The sequence below is a fragment of the Hordeum vulgare genome, chromosome 5H (genome assembly GCF_904849725.1).
Source record: "Hordeum vulgare subsp. vulgare chromosome 5H, MorexV3_pseudomolecules_assembly, whole genome shotgun sequence".
NCBI lineage: Eukaryota > Viridiplantae > Streptophyta > Magnoliopsida > Poales > Poaceae > Hordeum > Hordeum vulgare.
The window spans coordinates 319,749,199-319,765,449 of NC_058522.1; the positions used below are offsets into that span (position 1 = coordinate 319,749,199).

Below are 16,251 nucleotides of genomic sequence, written 5' to 3' on the forward strand. Positions count from 1 at the left end.
CTACAGATCCACTCGGAGACTCAGCAGACCCTCAGTGAGGCTCATGCAGATGTCAAAACAACTGACAATTACATGCTCCGCATGTTTTCCATTGGCTTCACCAAGAAACGCCAAACAAACAACACAAGCCAAAATCGTATGAACAACTCTTTGGCAAAAGAAGAGAAAAAGATTTGATTCACATTCAAAGTTCACCTAAGGATAGTTGGCTCGGTGTAGATCAAGCTTATCCACACCGAACCATGAATGTGACGGCCAACAGCAGTGGCCAAAGTTTCTTACAACCAACACTCGGCATACCGAGGTAAAAAAATTTCTTAAACGTCGTCAAGACTGGCGATGGGACTGGCAGGCTCCACGAATGTGTCGAGGTCGATCCCGTCGGCGATGCGAGTGGCGCTCTCAAGGAAGGTCTCCATGAAGTCTTCGAATCAAAGCTTTTTCGTGTTGGCGACGTGCAACGCCTTCAGTTCCTCTTCCCGAGCCTCCTTGCAGTGCACTCGGACCAGCGACAGAGCGACGTCTGCACCACAGTGAGCCGCAGACTTCTTCCACGCCTGCACTCGGTTCGGGACCTCCTCCAGCCGAGTCATCAAGCCTTCCATCTCGTGCCACGACTCGTCTTCCGGCCAAAGCTCCTTGTCGATTCGGCCGACGGCCTCTCTCAGTCGACCGATGAAAGGCCCCACCTTGCCCAGGCGAATGTGCGCTCGGAGCATATCTCGATTGGCATCCTCGCCGAGTGGAACGTTCGCAAGAATCGACCGCTCAACGTCGGCTGCTTCAACCTCAGCGTCCATGCAAAAATCTGCAGAGACAGGACGAGCAAATAGTCAGCGCAGAATGAAATGCACAGTCCACAAGCACTCGGAAGAACAGAACTTACCACCGAGAAGCGCTATCATCTTCCGGGCCCAGTCACTGACATAATTTTCCTATGCTATGCACCGCCTGTTCAACACTTTCATTTGTCCCATCATCTCGGTCCTTTGTTTCCCCATTTTATCCACTTTAGCAGTCAACACCTTGTTTCCTCACGGGCCTCCTCCAAGGACTTTTCTCGTTCAGCCAAGACATCCTTCATACCAGCCAAGGCAACCATTGCTGCATCCAGTTCCCCAGCAAACTGCACCTTTTCCGCCCTCAGAGTCTCGTACGCTGCTCCCATCTCGCAAGTTTTCTGCAAGTCAGCGCCAAGAGACGATCAGACAAATTCAACAAGGACAACAATATACATTCTAAGTTCTTCAGACCCCTGCCGACACAAGCAGTCGACAGCGGTCTCGGGGACTACACCCAGTGGGTTCACTAAGAGTGACCCCACTGGCATGAAGCTCAAACAGGTCCGCCCTATTGAGATACATGACAAAAAACAAGCCTATGAGGTTACTACTACCCGACCTGAGTAAAATTACTCTCGGGGACTCATCTAGTAGGTACACTCGGAGTGCCCCCACTGCTAACATTCGAACAGATTAATTTTTGATCTGATCAAGTTAAAGAACATGTGCATAAAGACAACCGCCGGTGCAAGCACTCGACAGAAGTCTCGGGGACTACACCCACTGGGTTCACTAAGAGTGAACCCATTGCAAAACAATCATACAAAAATCTGAGTGCATTGATCAAACACCCAGTGGGTTACAGGAGGAAAGTAAATACTTACTAGCCCACTTACTCGGATATCGTCCCGCAGTTCCAAGCTTCGCTTGTATACGGACGCGATGGAGTCGTACGCTTTCTTGGCCTCTCCCGCCATCAGCTCCGCCTGCACCATGGCCCCCTTGGCAGCTCCCACCTGATCTTCTGGCAGGCGCTGGACGTTGTACTCGACAGTCGACGGGCCTGGCACCGTAGGAGGCTCCTTGGGCATCCCAAGGCCTGCTCCAGTCGGTTCAACAGCAATCAGCGCCGTTTCAGTCGACGGCATCGCCTCAGTTGACGGCGCGTCCATGGCGAGAGTAGTAACCGGCGGAACAGCCTCAAGGACAGGCACCGCAGCTTGCTCAGACCTCCCTTGGTCGCCCTCCTCCACATAAATCACCCCTGAGGGAAACCCGACCGAACGGCGTGAAACCACAGGAAAAAAAGGCAAGACCAAAGACAGAATTCGTGATGCAATAATGTAAACTCTCAGAATCGCTACGACGCACCTGGCTGGGATGTGACAACGTTGTCCATGTCCATGGGATCGTCCCCCTGGCGTGCCGGAGAGGTGGCAGAGGTGGCAACTCTGCCGAGTGAAATTCATTCGACCAATAAGCAGGAGTTCAATCGAATACCGGAAGAAGTTAAAAGAACAATGCACTTACGCTGAGGTGACGGGAACTGTGACCCTCATCCGCGGCAAAGCCTTCTGAGGCTTAGAGCCACTCGGTTTGGCCACCTTAGAGGGCTGACCCGCAGGCTCAGCAGCAGCGTCCCTGGTCCTCTTGGTGCTCTGAGCACTCGGAACCACGGAAACGGTTGGCGGGGCGCTCGGGACCACCGGAGCGGCTGGCAGGGCACTCGAGGATGCTGGAGGGGCCGAAGGAGCCGCGGGTTCATGACGACGTTTGGTTCGAAGCTCTGGCGGTGGGGGTGGCGAGTTCTGCTCTTCATCTTCCTCCTCCTCTTCTTCGGACTCCTCCTCCGTCTCCCCACTGTCGGAGACGTACTCGACGCTCTCCACGCTGCCCTCCTGGCTGCCTTCCTCCTCCTCGGCCAGATTCCCGTTTGAGACATGAGAGAACCAGTTGGTCCACGTCTGCACAAGATACAGTCGACAACATCATACGTCAGTTGGTAAAACAAGAAAAAGCGATAAATCTAAGACAATTGGATGCACTCGACAAGTTTTACTCACCTCATTCGGAGGAGGGTTGTCCGCGCGGAAGGCCTTCACTCGCCGGGCCCCTATAGGGTTTTCGCAAGCGCCCGTGATGTTGAGGACCCATGACGGCACCGTCTCCCCGGTCACGCACTCGACATTAGTCCGAGTGGAGTCTTCAGGCCCCGTATAGTGCCACATGGCGTGGTGTCGAGCTTGCAGGGGCTGGATACGCCGACCCAGGAAAACCTCCAGCAAATCTATGCCGGTGACTCCCCTTGGGACGACATCTACAAGCGCATCGACCAGAGGCTGGATATGGATCTTCTCTGCCTTCGTGAGCGTGAGCTGCTTAGGCGGAGCCGGTCGGTCTAAGCTGAAGGGAGGCAGTCCTGTCGTGGCATTCGGGCAAGCGACGTCCTGGCAGTAGAACCATGTCGACTGCCAGTTCCTAACAGATTCACTCAGCTGAAGAGCAGGATAGCTACTTTTACTCTTCTTTTGGAAGCCTAAGCCTCCGCAGAGCTGGAGGAGGTGAGTTTTATCATCCGACTGGTTAAGTCGTTTGATAGTTTGGGATCTAGCAGAGAAGATGTGTTTGAAAAGCCCCCAATGGGGAGGACAGCCGATGAAACATTCGCACAACACGACAAAGGCAGAGAGATGAGCTATGGCGTTCGGGGGGAAATGGTGGAGCTGCGCCCCGAAGTGGTTCATAATACCTTTGAAAAAGGGATGAGGAGGCAGAAAGAAACCTCGGTGCACGTGGCTGAGCAGCAAGACGCGCTCCCCCTCCCGGGGCGCCGGCTCAGTCTCGCCCTCCTCTGGCGACCTCCACGACTTGTGCGCAATCATTCCGGGCTCCACCAACTCCAGCAAGTTCTCCCCCGTCACTGTGGAGGGGAGGAAATCCCCCTGGATCCACCCCGCCGGTAGCGCTCGCTGCCTCCGCTGAGCAGGAGCCGCCGCCTTCCCCTTCTTCTTCCGCGCCTCTAGCTTGCTAGTCTGCCCCTTTGTCATAGCGGAGGCTGCGGATTCGCGGGGGAGAAGGAGAGGGAAGGAGCTTGGGATGCGCAGGGGATGGCGAGAGAAGCGGAGCAAAGGCAAGTTATCCGGCGAGTGTAACGAAAAAACCCTCGCCGCAGAGGTTTAAATAAGGTTCCGACTGAGTCACTAGCAAGTGGCACCGAAATCTTATCCCCCGACCGGTCACGGCGATATCAGTGGAGAAGATGAAGGCGCGGGAATCGAGGCGTCAGGTAATACTCGAGTGCGATGTCGTCATCCCCGCTGAGCGCGCGGCAACCGAAATATGAGGATCCCGGAAAATCCACCGCTGTCAGTTGACTGGTCACATCAAAAGATACCACGGAAGCACTCGGTCCCCGACAGTTCGTTTCGCAAATTCATCCACTCGGATCGTTGGTCAAAGAAGATAAAATGGATCGAGGCAAGCAACGCCAAAGTCGCATCCGTACCAGTCGGATCCGTACTCCAAGCATCGCTTCGCCGTTCCAACCCCAATCCATTCGGGGACTAATGATGGGGTTATAGTCCTAGGGTAGGGTCATAGGCCTGCCCTATAAGTCCTACCCAAGGACTACCCTTCATAAGGGATAAGGCCCTTAGTCAGTTCCGACTGAACTAAGGACTTCCCACCATCCAGTCGGTAACGAATCCTCCACCATCCAGTCGGAGATGAGCATTCAGAGTGTATCAACTAACCGACTGGATTCCACTCTGTACATCGTAACCCCCTGGAGGGAAACGGTCGTACGTTTCCCTGTGCCTTTATTAGCATTTAAGACATACGTTACCTGTAACATAGGCATTTATTCGCCACTACTCCACCCCTGTGCACCGAACCGTTGTGAAGGGTAGCGCACTCTATATAAGCCACCCTTCCCCACTCGTGCAAGGGTTAGCAATTCACTGTAATCCATATTCCACTCGACAACAAGCTCCAAGAGCACTGAGACGTAGGGCTATTACCTCCACCGTAGAGGGGCCTGAACTCATACAACCTCGCCGTAGCTAAGGCTCTGCCCATCCTTTCGTACCCTACTCATCTACTGTCAGGCTTATACCCACGACACTATGCATGCAAAATTGAATGTGTGAAAAAGAGAACCATTTGTGAAGATGTGAAAGAACACCATAATTCCGTCACTCTAAAAATTCTAAAAAATTAGTACAATGCAGAGAATTTGCATGGAAATTGAGTGTTAAAGTTACAAAAAAAAATGCTCCAGTAAAAACACACAATTCATATACTGGATGCAAAAGTTTCTATTTTTGCACATAATTAAACGTACAAGTATCCACACTATCCCAAAGGCTTTACTTTGCACATTATTGAAATAAAAGCTATAAAACACGATTACCACACTAGCTTAATCATGAGAAATCTCAAAAACAGTTGGTAGAAGTATTGGGTTGTATCCCATAAAGTGATTCTCTTTAATGTCTTTTAGCTAGGCATGATGATTTCAATGATACTCATATAAGAAGGTAGTAATTGAAACATGCAGGAGAGCATCATGAATCACATGACAAACACATTTAAGTCTAACGCGCTTCCTATACTTAGGGATTTTGCAAGCAAACAATTTATTGTAACAAGAATCAACTTGCATAGGAAGGCAAACCAAGCATGACTTCAAAACTTTGAACACATAGGGAGGAAACTTGATATTATTGCAACACCTACGGGCATATGTTCATCCCTCGTAATAATTTTGAATAGCATCATGAAGGAATTCAACAATATAACTATCAATTTAATAATTCTTTTCATGATTCACAAGCATATAATTTTTATTACTACCCTCTCGGGACCCCGATCCTAAGTCATAAGAACCCAACATGTAACACATCACATCACTTTGCGGCCTCATGCAGGGTAAACTCCACGGCTTCCACCTTATCTTGGCCGGGACCGTTTGCGTATTTTGGCTCACGTATATGAATGTGTCGCTAGCATTCGAACGACAAAGAACCCGGGTCGACATGACTAGTTATAAACCCAAGTGATACATCCGTACAGGGACAAGCATACATAACCCAACAAAGCAGGTGTCGGTCAACAACGTGTGTAGACGAGTCGTAGCAAGCTACACAGACTCCATTACACCGCGTGACATTTCCCTGAGGGAACAGACACAACAACAAAGAAGAATACATGCCGGTTAATCAATGTGGTCGGAGCAGTAGCAAGCTACCAAGGCTGGGTGGAAGGTCAGTAGTAGTGGACTTTTTTCTTGTTAGTAACTAGACGATGCTCCGCGCGTTGCTGCAGAAAACTTGTTTAAAAATATATGAATAAATGTTAGAAAACTAATGTTAATGCAAAAACCATTATAAAAATGTCTTGGTTAATTACCTAGAAAACAATTATGCATGAGGGTATGTTTTGCATGAAGAGACTAATGAAAAATGTAATTTATGACTACATGCATGACTTGATGATGTGGTATTGTTGCATGAAGAGAAAAAAATGAGTAATGGGTTTTAGCTATTTAAAAATAGAAGATAATACGTGTTAGTACATATTTGAAATGTTTAATTATCAGAGGTAAGAATATAAAATAATTCATATTATTTTTCTCTAAATTACATGACGGACTTCAAATAAGACTATTTTATCAACCATCATACATGCCCTAAATTTTATCCGATGAAAAAAGTACTTCTCGAGCATCATCATACTCCTTCTGTTGCATAATGAAGTATGAATATTTTGAAAATTCAAGGCTTGTAAACTTTGACCAAACATATAGAAAAACTATTTATATCTGTAAATACTAAATATATAAAATGAAACTACATCTTATGATGAATTTAATGAGATACTTCTTATGTAAATAAATTAAGACAATTTAGGTCAGGAAGAAAGCATTCAATATTCTATTTGTAAATGTTTTTCCTCACAGACTTGATCGAAGCTTCTATGGTTTGACTTTTAAGAAAAACTTCTCCCATGGTTTAGAATTATAAAATGTTTTGGATATTTTCATATGAAATGAGTGAACAAATACATCAGAACACGTCTATATATATTCGATTTATGAAAACGTTATAACATACTTCTTCCATCCCACAATATAAGAACGTCCATAAAGGTAGCTAAAGCTTGAAAAACGTTCTTATATTGTGAGACGAATGAAGTATTATAATTCGAAACAGAGTAGTATGTATGCACTTTATTTTGAAATAGAGTGAGTATTTAGAGGCGAGGTATCACAGCAACTGCAACATGGCGACCCAAATGGACGATACTTTATCCTTTTTTTGTTCGTTTGGATCGGCCGTTCGCTCGGCATCCATCCAGTTTAAAATTTGGGTTGGCAATGCGCCAACGTCCGTAACCCATATTTATCGGCGTGGCCGACCAGCCTTCCTTTTTTAACAAATATGCACACGTTTGTATTATTTGACAAGTAGACATATAAAAAATATCATAGTTTCACAATCAAATAAAGCATAGTTTTCAAATGAATAATATAGTGTTACAAACCGAATAAACACTAAATTGTATCAAATACATATGAAAAAAGATACATCTATTGGTTGCCAACATGAGCCCATATACGCTAAACCAAATCATTTTGCAGCTACATGTGAGTTTTCCAATCATGCATTTCATAATGAAATTGAACGAACTGTTCAAACGTTGCTGCTCCTCCATGCTCACGCACAACATTCTCATCCTGAAACTGAATCCCTTGATCATAGATACATTCCGAACGCTCATCTTTTATGATCATATTATGAATAATCACACAAGTTGTCATCACCTCCCACAGCTTCTTGGTGCTTCAAGTCCTAACATGGTACCAAACAATGCCGCATCAAGATTGCAAAACAACAAAGGCACGCTCGACATCCTTCCTAGCACTCTCTTACTCTTGGGCAAATCTTTTCCTCTTCTCTCCGACAGGGTCGGAGATTGTCTTCATAATAGTGGTCCACTTAGGATAGATACTGTCACCCAGGTAGTATCCTTTGTCGTAGTTGTGGTCATTGATGGTAACATTCACCGGAGGGCTATTGCCTTCTGCAAGCCTTGCAAACATCGGTGAGCGTTGAAGCACGTTGATATCATTATGTGATCCGGCCATGCCGAAAAAAGAGTGACAAATCCAGAGATCTTGTAAGGCCACGGCCTCAAGTATGACAGTGCAAGTCGTGACATGACCCATATACTGCCCTTGCCAAGCGGCAGGGTAGTTCTTCCACTCCCAATGCATGCAGTCTAGCTACCAAGCATCCCTGGGAAGCCCCAGCTGGCATTCATCGCCAACAAGTGGACTGTATCTTGAGGAGTCGGATCTCTCAAGTACTCAGGGCCAAACACAACAATCACAGCCTTGCAGAACCTGCACATGGACTCTAGGCATGTAGACTCGCTCATACAGATGTACTCATTAATGAGATAATCGGGCACTCCGTACACAAGCATCCGGGGGGCTGCAGTGCATTTCTGATAAGATGAGAAGCCAATCTTTCCAAGGATGTCCTCTTTGCACTCGAAATAGTTATCATATTCGATGACCCACTCTATAATACGGTTGAAAACATGCCTAGCCATACGGAAGCGTCGCCGAAATTTTTGATGTTTTAACAACGGATCGGTTGTGTCAAAATAGTCCTTCCAAATAAGAAAATGACTGCTTTCTCGGTTACGATTCAACGCCGGAAGGTGTCCCGGGATTGAGCCACGGAACAACGGTGGCTGGCTATTAAGGTGGCGATGAACCAAAACGGCAACCAGGATCTCCTCCTCATCATTAGATGAGAAATCGTTGGAGTCGCAAAGGAAATTATGGAAAAAGAACTCATCGGCATTGTCCATTTTGTACCTTGGCAAACTGTCGAGCACCTTGCGGACGTTGTCGAAGGAGCTGGCCGGCGAAGAGATGCGTGCCTCCCTTGGACCAGGTGGCTGGCCTGGAGAATTCCCGACGACGGCGACGGTTGTGGCGGCGAGATGGTGACGTTGGGGGAAGGTGCGTTGGCACCGGCAAATGGGCAACGGCGTCGACGGGGCAGAGGTCAACCGAGAGTTTACTGTCGATATGGGTGGGAGAAGATGACCAATGTGCCATCGACTAGCAGACGAGGGGAAGGAGTAGACGGGCGCCGCGCGCGTCTTGTGTCCGCGTCGACGCAAAGCAGACTGAAAAATGGTCTGGAAATGGGTCGGCAAGCGGACGCGCGTCTGTTTAGGTTAGCGTGTTAGGCCAACTTTTCTGTCTATCACGACCAAAACAAATGCGCGCGAATGAAATGGGTCGGCGCGTTGGGGTTGCTCTTAAAGCATTGAAAAATGGAAAATGCTTATATTAAGCCGACTGATTTTAGTCTGACATAAACCGCTTTCTATGCTCGCCACGTGTCATAGAGCCCGCCTACCGCCCACGCTCTATTTCCTTATCCTTTCCTGAGCCAGATCCCCTTTTCTTCTTCGGCCGCTCTGTGCCATGAACCGCACTCGCTTCTCTCTTTCATGTGCTTCGTCGTCGCCGCGTGCATCCACCATGGCCTCGCTACTGCTGGGTTGGAGCAGCTCGCCGCCGGCGTGCTGCATACTCGTCGCAGCATGTCGTCATCGTCGCATGCTTCGCCCAGCACCATCGTCGTCTCGCCGCCGTGTGCTTCATCACAACACCGTCGTAGCATCCCATCGTCTGCCGTGTCGTATCCCGTCGCCCGCCCTGCTGTATCCCGTCACCATCGTGCTGCATCCCCGCCTTTTTTGTTCATCCCCTATCTTTCTCCCAGTCGTGGATCTCCGTCACAGTACTCACGGATTTCTGCGCTCCGATAGCTCTTGTTCCACCGACACACAACAAATCAGTCCGGTTGCTGAAGTGAAGCTGGCGGAAGAGCTGCAGTTCAACGGGCTGCTGCCGCGCCGCGATGGAGTAGATGCAATGCAACACGCTGGTGGTCGGTGGAGGAGCTGCACTGCAACGGCAATGGTGCTTCGCGTCGGTGACGGAACTGCAGTTCAACGATCTCGGGATCGTGCGTCAGCGACGGAGCTGCAGTGCAGTGAAACAAGTCGGTGAGCGACGGAGCTCGAGTGCAATGCAACGGGGCGTGGTGCTGTGTGTCGGCGGTCTCTCCGGATATGCAAGCATCGCCGGAGCTGCAGTGAAGCTTCGCCGGAGCTGCAGTGATGCACGTCGGAGGGTCGTGGAAACTTCGTCGGGATTGCAATAGAACCGTCGAAGTTGCAGTGAAGCGCGTCACAGGTGCAGTCAGGCACACCAAAGGGTCGTCGAAACTCCGTCGACGGGTTGCAATGGAACGTCGATGACGTCGTTGCCATGAAAGCTGCGTCCCTGAATGCTGCCGTGAAAAACTGCGATGTCAGGAATACAAAAAGAAAATCGGAATTATGCTACGATCCAACAGACACCTCCACCATCAGATCGTACGGCTGACCAGGCCGATGATTTCCCGACTTATTCGTAGCAGTGAAAAATGCATCGGGGTTGGGGCGTTGAACGGATGGTGAAGGCGACCGTACATAATGTCGATAAATATTTTTCTTTTTCTTTTAGGATAACGTCGACAAATATCCTGAATCTACAACAACCAGCCCTGGCGGGAAGTCGGCAAGAGCAAGACCCCCTGTGCCGACGCGTGTGCCGACCATGATAGCTCCGCTAGGCTATGGCGGAGCGACGCGTGCGTAGAGGGACCACTGACACAGCGGTCCCACGCGACAGAGGCTCCCGCCTCCCTGCTAAACCGCAAGGCCGCTACGCACACGCGGCGAAGTCACACCGGAACCGCATTCGCAGCCCGCTTTCGTCGCCGCCATCACCACACCTCCTCAACCTCCTCTCATGGTGATTGCCCCCCGAGCCGCACGCCCCAAGCACCCCTAACCCTAGATCCCGCCACCACTCACCCCCGCACGCGCACTCTCACTCCCCCACTCTGCCTGCCTGTCACCATGGAGGCCGGGAGCAGCAAGGCCAGGCTGGCTGTGGCGTGCGCGATCGGCGGGATCGTGCTGGGCGCGGCCGTCGTGGCGCTCCACGTCGCCGGGCCCGTGGCCGTCCCGGGGCTTCCCCCGCTCGACGCGCTGCGGCGCCGGTTCCGCCGCCGCCGCCGCCCCGTGCGCGTCTACATGGACGGCTGCTTCGACATGATGCACTACGGCCACTGCAACGCGCTGCGCCAGGCGCGCGCGCTCGGCGACCAGCTCATCGTCGGCGTCGTCAGCGACGACGAGATCACCGCCAACAAGGGGCCGCCCGTCACGCCGCTCAACGAGAGGTGGGTCGTTAATTACCGCAGCCCTTTATGTAGCGGCTGTCGCCTTTTCAACTCCCGCACGTGGTGACGTGTTCTCACGCATCACACACACAGCTTGCTCCAGCATTTCATTGCGTTTTTTGTATTTTAACCCCCGAGCGAGTAGATGCTACGATGTTAACGCTTCAACTATGCTTGGCCTGTAGAAATTGCTGGAGAAACTATTGCTGCATGGCATACGAGATTTGAATTGTACTTCACAATTTGTGTTCCATTTATGATATTAAATGGATTTATGGGCAGTGGATAGACTGACAATGCGCTAAATATCCAAATCGAAAATGTGTGTGCAAATCATGTACCACTTTACTTACATTTTTTTCCATTTCCCACTAATTGTCCTATAAACTCTAATGTAACCAACGTTGTGGGTGGTATGCACAATAATAACAATCTGCAATTTGCTATTTCTAATGTTTCCTTTTCTGTGTAATACAGAATGGTGATGGTGGGTGCAGTGAAATGGGTGGATGATGTTATTCCAGATGCGCCATATGCCATAACTGAAGACTTCATGAACAAGCTATTCACCGAGTATAATATAGATTACATCATCCATGGCGACGATCCTTGCCTGCTCCCAGATGGCACCGACGCATATGCCCTTGCCAAAAATGCTGGCAGATATAAGCAGATTAAAAGAACTGAGGGAGTGTCAACAACAGACATTGTCGGTACGGATTCTGCTTTTCTTTTCTTTTTCTGTAGTACTTTACTGTTAACGTTTGCTTTACCATACCAAAATTGGAGTCTGAAACTTCTATGGCAAGAGGATATCTAGGCTCTAGTTCTGAGTTGTAATTATATTTGAGAACCAAATCTTGTAGTGATCACCAATATTACAATTGATTCTTGATCAACTAGAAACCTATTTGTTGATGAGACTATCATTCACTAGATTTTCTTTCCTGATTTGTCGTGGGGCTCCATTTTTATAAAGCACTTGAAATAGTGCCTTATTATCAGGAGGGCAAGGAAGGGACAACCGAATAAGTTGTCCCTAAGAGCCACCCTTTTCTTGTTCCAGGCATCACATGCAACATAAAGTTGCTGCTATATGATTATTCGATTTACTGGCCAGGATGCTATGGTCGCATGGAATACACATTTATGTTGAATTTTTTGGGAACCAGTGAATTGGTCATTTATAGTAAAGAAACTGCTTACGGCAGTGAAAATATTTATTCTCACTGTGCAATCATCTTTCGTTGCAGGAAGAATGCTTCTTTGTGTTAGAGAGAGATCAGTTTCTGATAGGCACAACCACTCTTCACTACAGAGGCAGTTCAGTTCTGGGCATGGTCAGAAGATTGACGATAGTGGGTCTGGAAGTGGAACTAGAATATCTCATTTTCTTCCTACATCTAGGCGGATAGTTCAGTTCTCAAATAGCAGGGTATAACTTTCTCGTGAATTGAATATCGTTTATGTTCTTTGATGAATATTCTACGAGTCACCACGGCGTGGCTTAGCAGTTGGCACCTAGTCTTGATCTTAGAAGCAACTTCTAGGTATTGGCATCTATGTTAGTCCCTCTGAAAACGGCACTTCTTTCGTGGTGAGATTGTGTGAGAGTGCTACCTTGAGTTCCTCTTGTAGTTCAAAGGTATGCTAAATTTCCGATGACAGATATTTAACTTCCTGGAACGTCTGTTATTGGACATAATAAAGATATTTTCTTCGGTGGGAGGGAGTACAGAACGCCTGCTCTACTGTTAACTCGTGCCCGTTGATTAGTCGATTGCAATCTGATTGCATAAGTGTGGCAGCAATAAATAGATTGTTTTGTAGTACTTACACAAGTTCAGAGGCGATTGTTGCATCCACAATAAAAAAAATTCAATCCTTAAAGTATCAGAAAAAAACAAAATGTTTGTTATTCAGTTATCTATTACACGAGCATACAGTTAACTGTATGTTTGTTTCATTTCTGTAAATGTGGTGATACTAAGTGCTTTTGAACTGAATAAAACTATTTCTCTCTTTCCAAACTTTTGCTGCAGTTCATTCTGTGTTGACTGTAAGCTTTACCAATGTAGGGTCCAGGACCAGATTCTCGGATAGTTTACATCGATGGTGCATTTGATCTGTTCCATGCTGGTCATGTTGAGGTAAATACAAGAAGGAAAACATCATCTGTCTCAGCATTCAGCCGCACTTCCCATATTGGCATGTTGGCTCTACTTCTCTATTTCTTCTTCTTATTGCAAGGAAGCAATCAAGCAAACTGAAACTTTCCTTTCCAAATCATAGCACTGCAAACTTTCTTCTGTATTTATAGTTCCTTCTATGTAGATATTGCGACTTGCTCGAGGGCTTGGAGATTTCTTGCTTGTTGGTATTCACACGGATCAGACAATAAGGTAATATAAGATAGTTACTTCCTCTTTTCTTTTTCCAATCCTTTACGAGGTACAGTATTCAATTGTCCAAGTTTACAATGTGCATTTGTTTTGAAGCCTACCATCTCTGCTCAGTTCATTTAACATTATATTCAGTCTAGATTTTGCTGTTGATGTTTATTATATTGGTTAGTTCTACACGAGGACCACATCGCCCAATCATGAATCTTCATGAGCGAAGTTTGAGTGTCCTAGCCTGCCGTTATGTTGATGAAGTAATAATTGGTGCTCCATGGGACATTTCAAAAGACATGGTGAGTTGTCTACTCTACTCTAAACCATGACATTATCTTATTGTAGATAAAATGCTTGATGTATTCATTGTACTATTTCCGTGAACACTGCACTTAAGACTACTCATTGAGTGCCCACACTCTGCTAAGGATAAGAAACATGTATCCTAGCATATTGAGCTGTCTTTGTAAGGCTAGGTCAGTCTGCCTTCTCCACGGCCTCACCTCTGCTGGGCTCTGCCTCAGCAGCTGTGCTTGGTCTACACACCATGTCAGTGGCTTTGCTGCTGTGTCTGGCTGCGCTTCAGTGTGATACTTGTCATGATTTGTGTTGACGTATTTATTTGCCGAGAGTTGTTTTTTTCTTCCAAAATAGTCTTCTAGCTCTTCTAAGGAGGTAGAAACGTTGAATAGGTAGGCGGGAGGGGTGAATAAACCACCGTCGTTATTATAGCCACTGCCACCACCAACTCTAGTATTTATAGTACCAATTACTAAACGGATACGTTCATACATTCATAACACTTGAGTTGTGCCATAAAACTCATAATTCCACATGAGGTATTAAATTTTGATGGAAAAATGTGCTGGCTTGGCTTGGTCCCAAGTTTTACTTTGGTAGCACAAGTTTTTTTTTTCACAAGATAGCATAGTTAGATTCATTAAACATTCTTTCTTTTTTGGCTTGGTCCCAAAACTTAGTTTTGTCAGCTAGGTTTTAGGTAGATATATGTCAGGACCGTGGATTGAAGCAAATCATTTAAAAGCATGAGCTGCAGTTTTATCTACGAATACCAGGTTATATATGTGGGGTTTTATGCCAGGAGCTTAACTTCATTTTTTGGTGCAGATTACAACATTTAATATTTCATTAGTCGTTCAAGGAACAATTGCTGAGAACATGGATTTTGCGAAGGTAATTAAGTAGATTTTTTCCCAGTAATATTCCTTGGAAAATTAAAATGTGGAACTTAACATTCATTATTTACTATGGCCACTCATGGCACTTATCAGGATGAGTCACATCCATACGCTGTCCCAATGGATATGGGCATTTTCCACAGATTGGAGAGTCCTTTGGATATCACTACTAGCACTATTATAAGGAGGATAGTTTCTAACCATGAAGCCTACCAGGTAACTACCATAGTGTTGTACTCCCTCCGTTCCTAAATACTCCCTCCGTCCGGAAATACTTGTCCTAGAAATAGATGTATCTAGACTTATTTTAGTTATAGATACATCCATTTTATACATTTCTAGGACAAGTATTTCCGGACGGAGGGAGTATAAGCCTTTTTAGAGGTTCCACTACGGACTACATACAGATGTATATAGACATACTTTAGTGTAGATTCACTCATTTTACTCCGTGTGTAGTCTAGTGGAATCTCTAAAAGACTTGTATTTAGGAATGGAGGGGGTATCAAATTGCTGGGTTGAGTTTGGTCTCTTATCAATAATGTAATTTTCCTTTTGTCTCCTTATCAATAATGTGCACACGTGAGCTGTTTTATACTGATGTTATGATAGTGAATTGATGCTCTGGTGAAGCCTTCTCCTCTGTGTAGTTTTGTACTTATGTACATTAAATATCTGTCTCCTGGGACCAATATTTCTTGCTATGTCTTATGCTCTATTCTTTGATGTGGTTCCCATTTATGCTAGTTCATTGATTTGGTGTGGTTTTTACTCACTTCTTCTGTGTTATTGATTTGTGCAGAAGCGGAATGAGAAGAAGGAAGCCAGTGAGAAGAAGTACTACGAGAGTAAAAACTTCGTCAATGGAGAGTAGTTTGTGAACATACGTTTTGAGATACTAACACCCCGTCACAAATGCAACCAACCATCAGGTGTTCCACATGTTTATTGTTTCATGTTATCTTTGTCATGTTGATGATACAGGCTTAGGTAGCTTGTGATGAAACCTCGCCTAGTGAGATCCAGGCAGTAGTGGTGATTTTAGGTGAGGATGCTGGAGGGGGAAGGTGTTTCCTCCATTCACTTCCAGTCTCCATCTTCCCTGTCTAGGGCCCCTGTTTATGGTCCTTCGCTGCTCAAGTTTTAGTTGTGACCTATAGTTTCATAACTCTGGTACAGTATGAATGTTAGGTTGAATAACTACTTGCAGTTGATGCTTTATTTATGCCTCCTGATATATGCGGGCACTGTGTGCGAGTCCTTTTCTAGTACATTTGGAGAGTCCTGTTCTGACCTTGAGCTGGAAAATGGACTAACTGATATTGTACGTGTGGGTCGGTGACACCAACTGCGATCTGATGGTACACCTGGACGAATGGTTCCAACATCGGTTGGCGGTTGGTGACATATCAGTATCTGATGGTATGACGATGTGGATATGTAGATCACTGAATCTTGACAAAATGGTCGCTAGCATGAACACTGGAAGGCTACCAAGTTGCCGCGCTTTGCTGGTTCAGCCTGGTGCACGTTCTTCGCCATGAATGAAAGG

General features: G+C 46.7%; 1 protein-coding gene across 1 annotated transcript; it reads left to right on the forward strand.

Annotated features, from left to right (window-relative positions):
* Window positions 1-10,442: 10,442 nt before the first annotated feature.
* Window positions 10,443-15,920, forward strand: LOC123395982 (ethanolamine-phosphate cytidylyltransferase-like). The gene is made up of 9 exons (XM_045091006.1): window positions 10,443-11,104; window positions 11,582-11,817; window positions 12,358-12,539; window positions 13,183-13,254; window positions 13,439-13,506; window positions 13,679-13,799; window positions 14,629-14,694; window positions 14,793-14,915; window positions 15,502-15,920. Exons 1-9 carry the CDS (start codon window positions 10,779-10,781, stop codon window positions 15,571-15,573), a joined length of 1,266 nt encoding a protein of 421 aa, XP_044946941.1. The 5' UTR covers window positions 10,443-10,778; the 3' UTR covers window positions 15,574-15,920.
* The last annotated feature ends 331 nt before the right edge of the window (window positions 15,921-16,251 follow it).

Bases quoted from the DNA above. Each gene is read 5' to 3' on its own strand.
- LOC123395982 (XM_045091006.1), top strand. From the start codon at position 10,779: ATGGAGGCCGGGAGCAGCAAGGCCAGGCTGGCTGTGGCGTGCGCGATC. The intron at 11,105-11,581 runs GTGGGTCGTTAA...TGTGTAATACAG, and splicing joins GTCACGCCGCTCAACGAGAG to AATGGTGATGGTGGGTGCAG. The intron at 14,695-14,792 runs GTAATTAAGTAG...GGCACTTATCAG, and splicing joins AGAACATGGATTTTGCGAAG to GATGAGTCACATCCATACGC.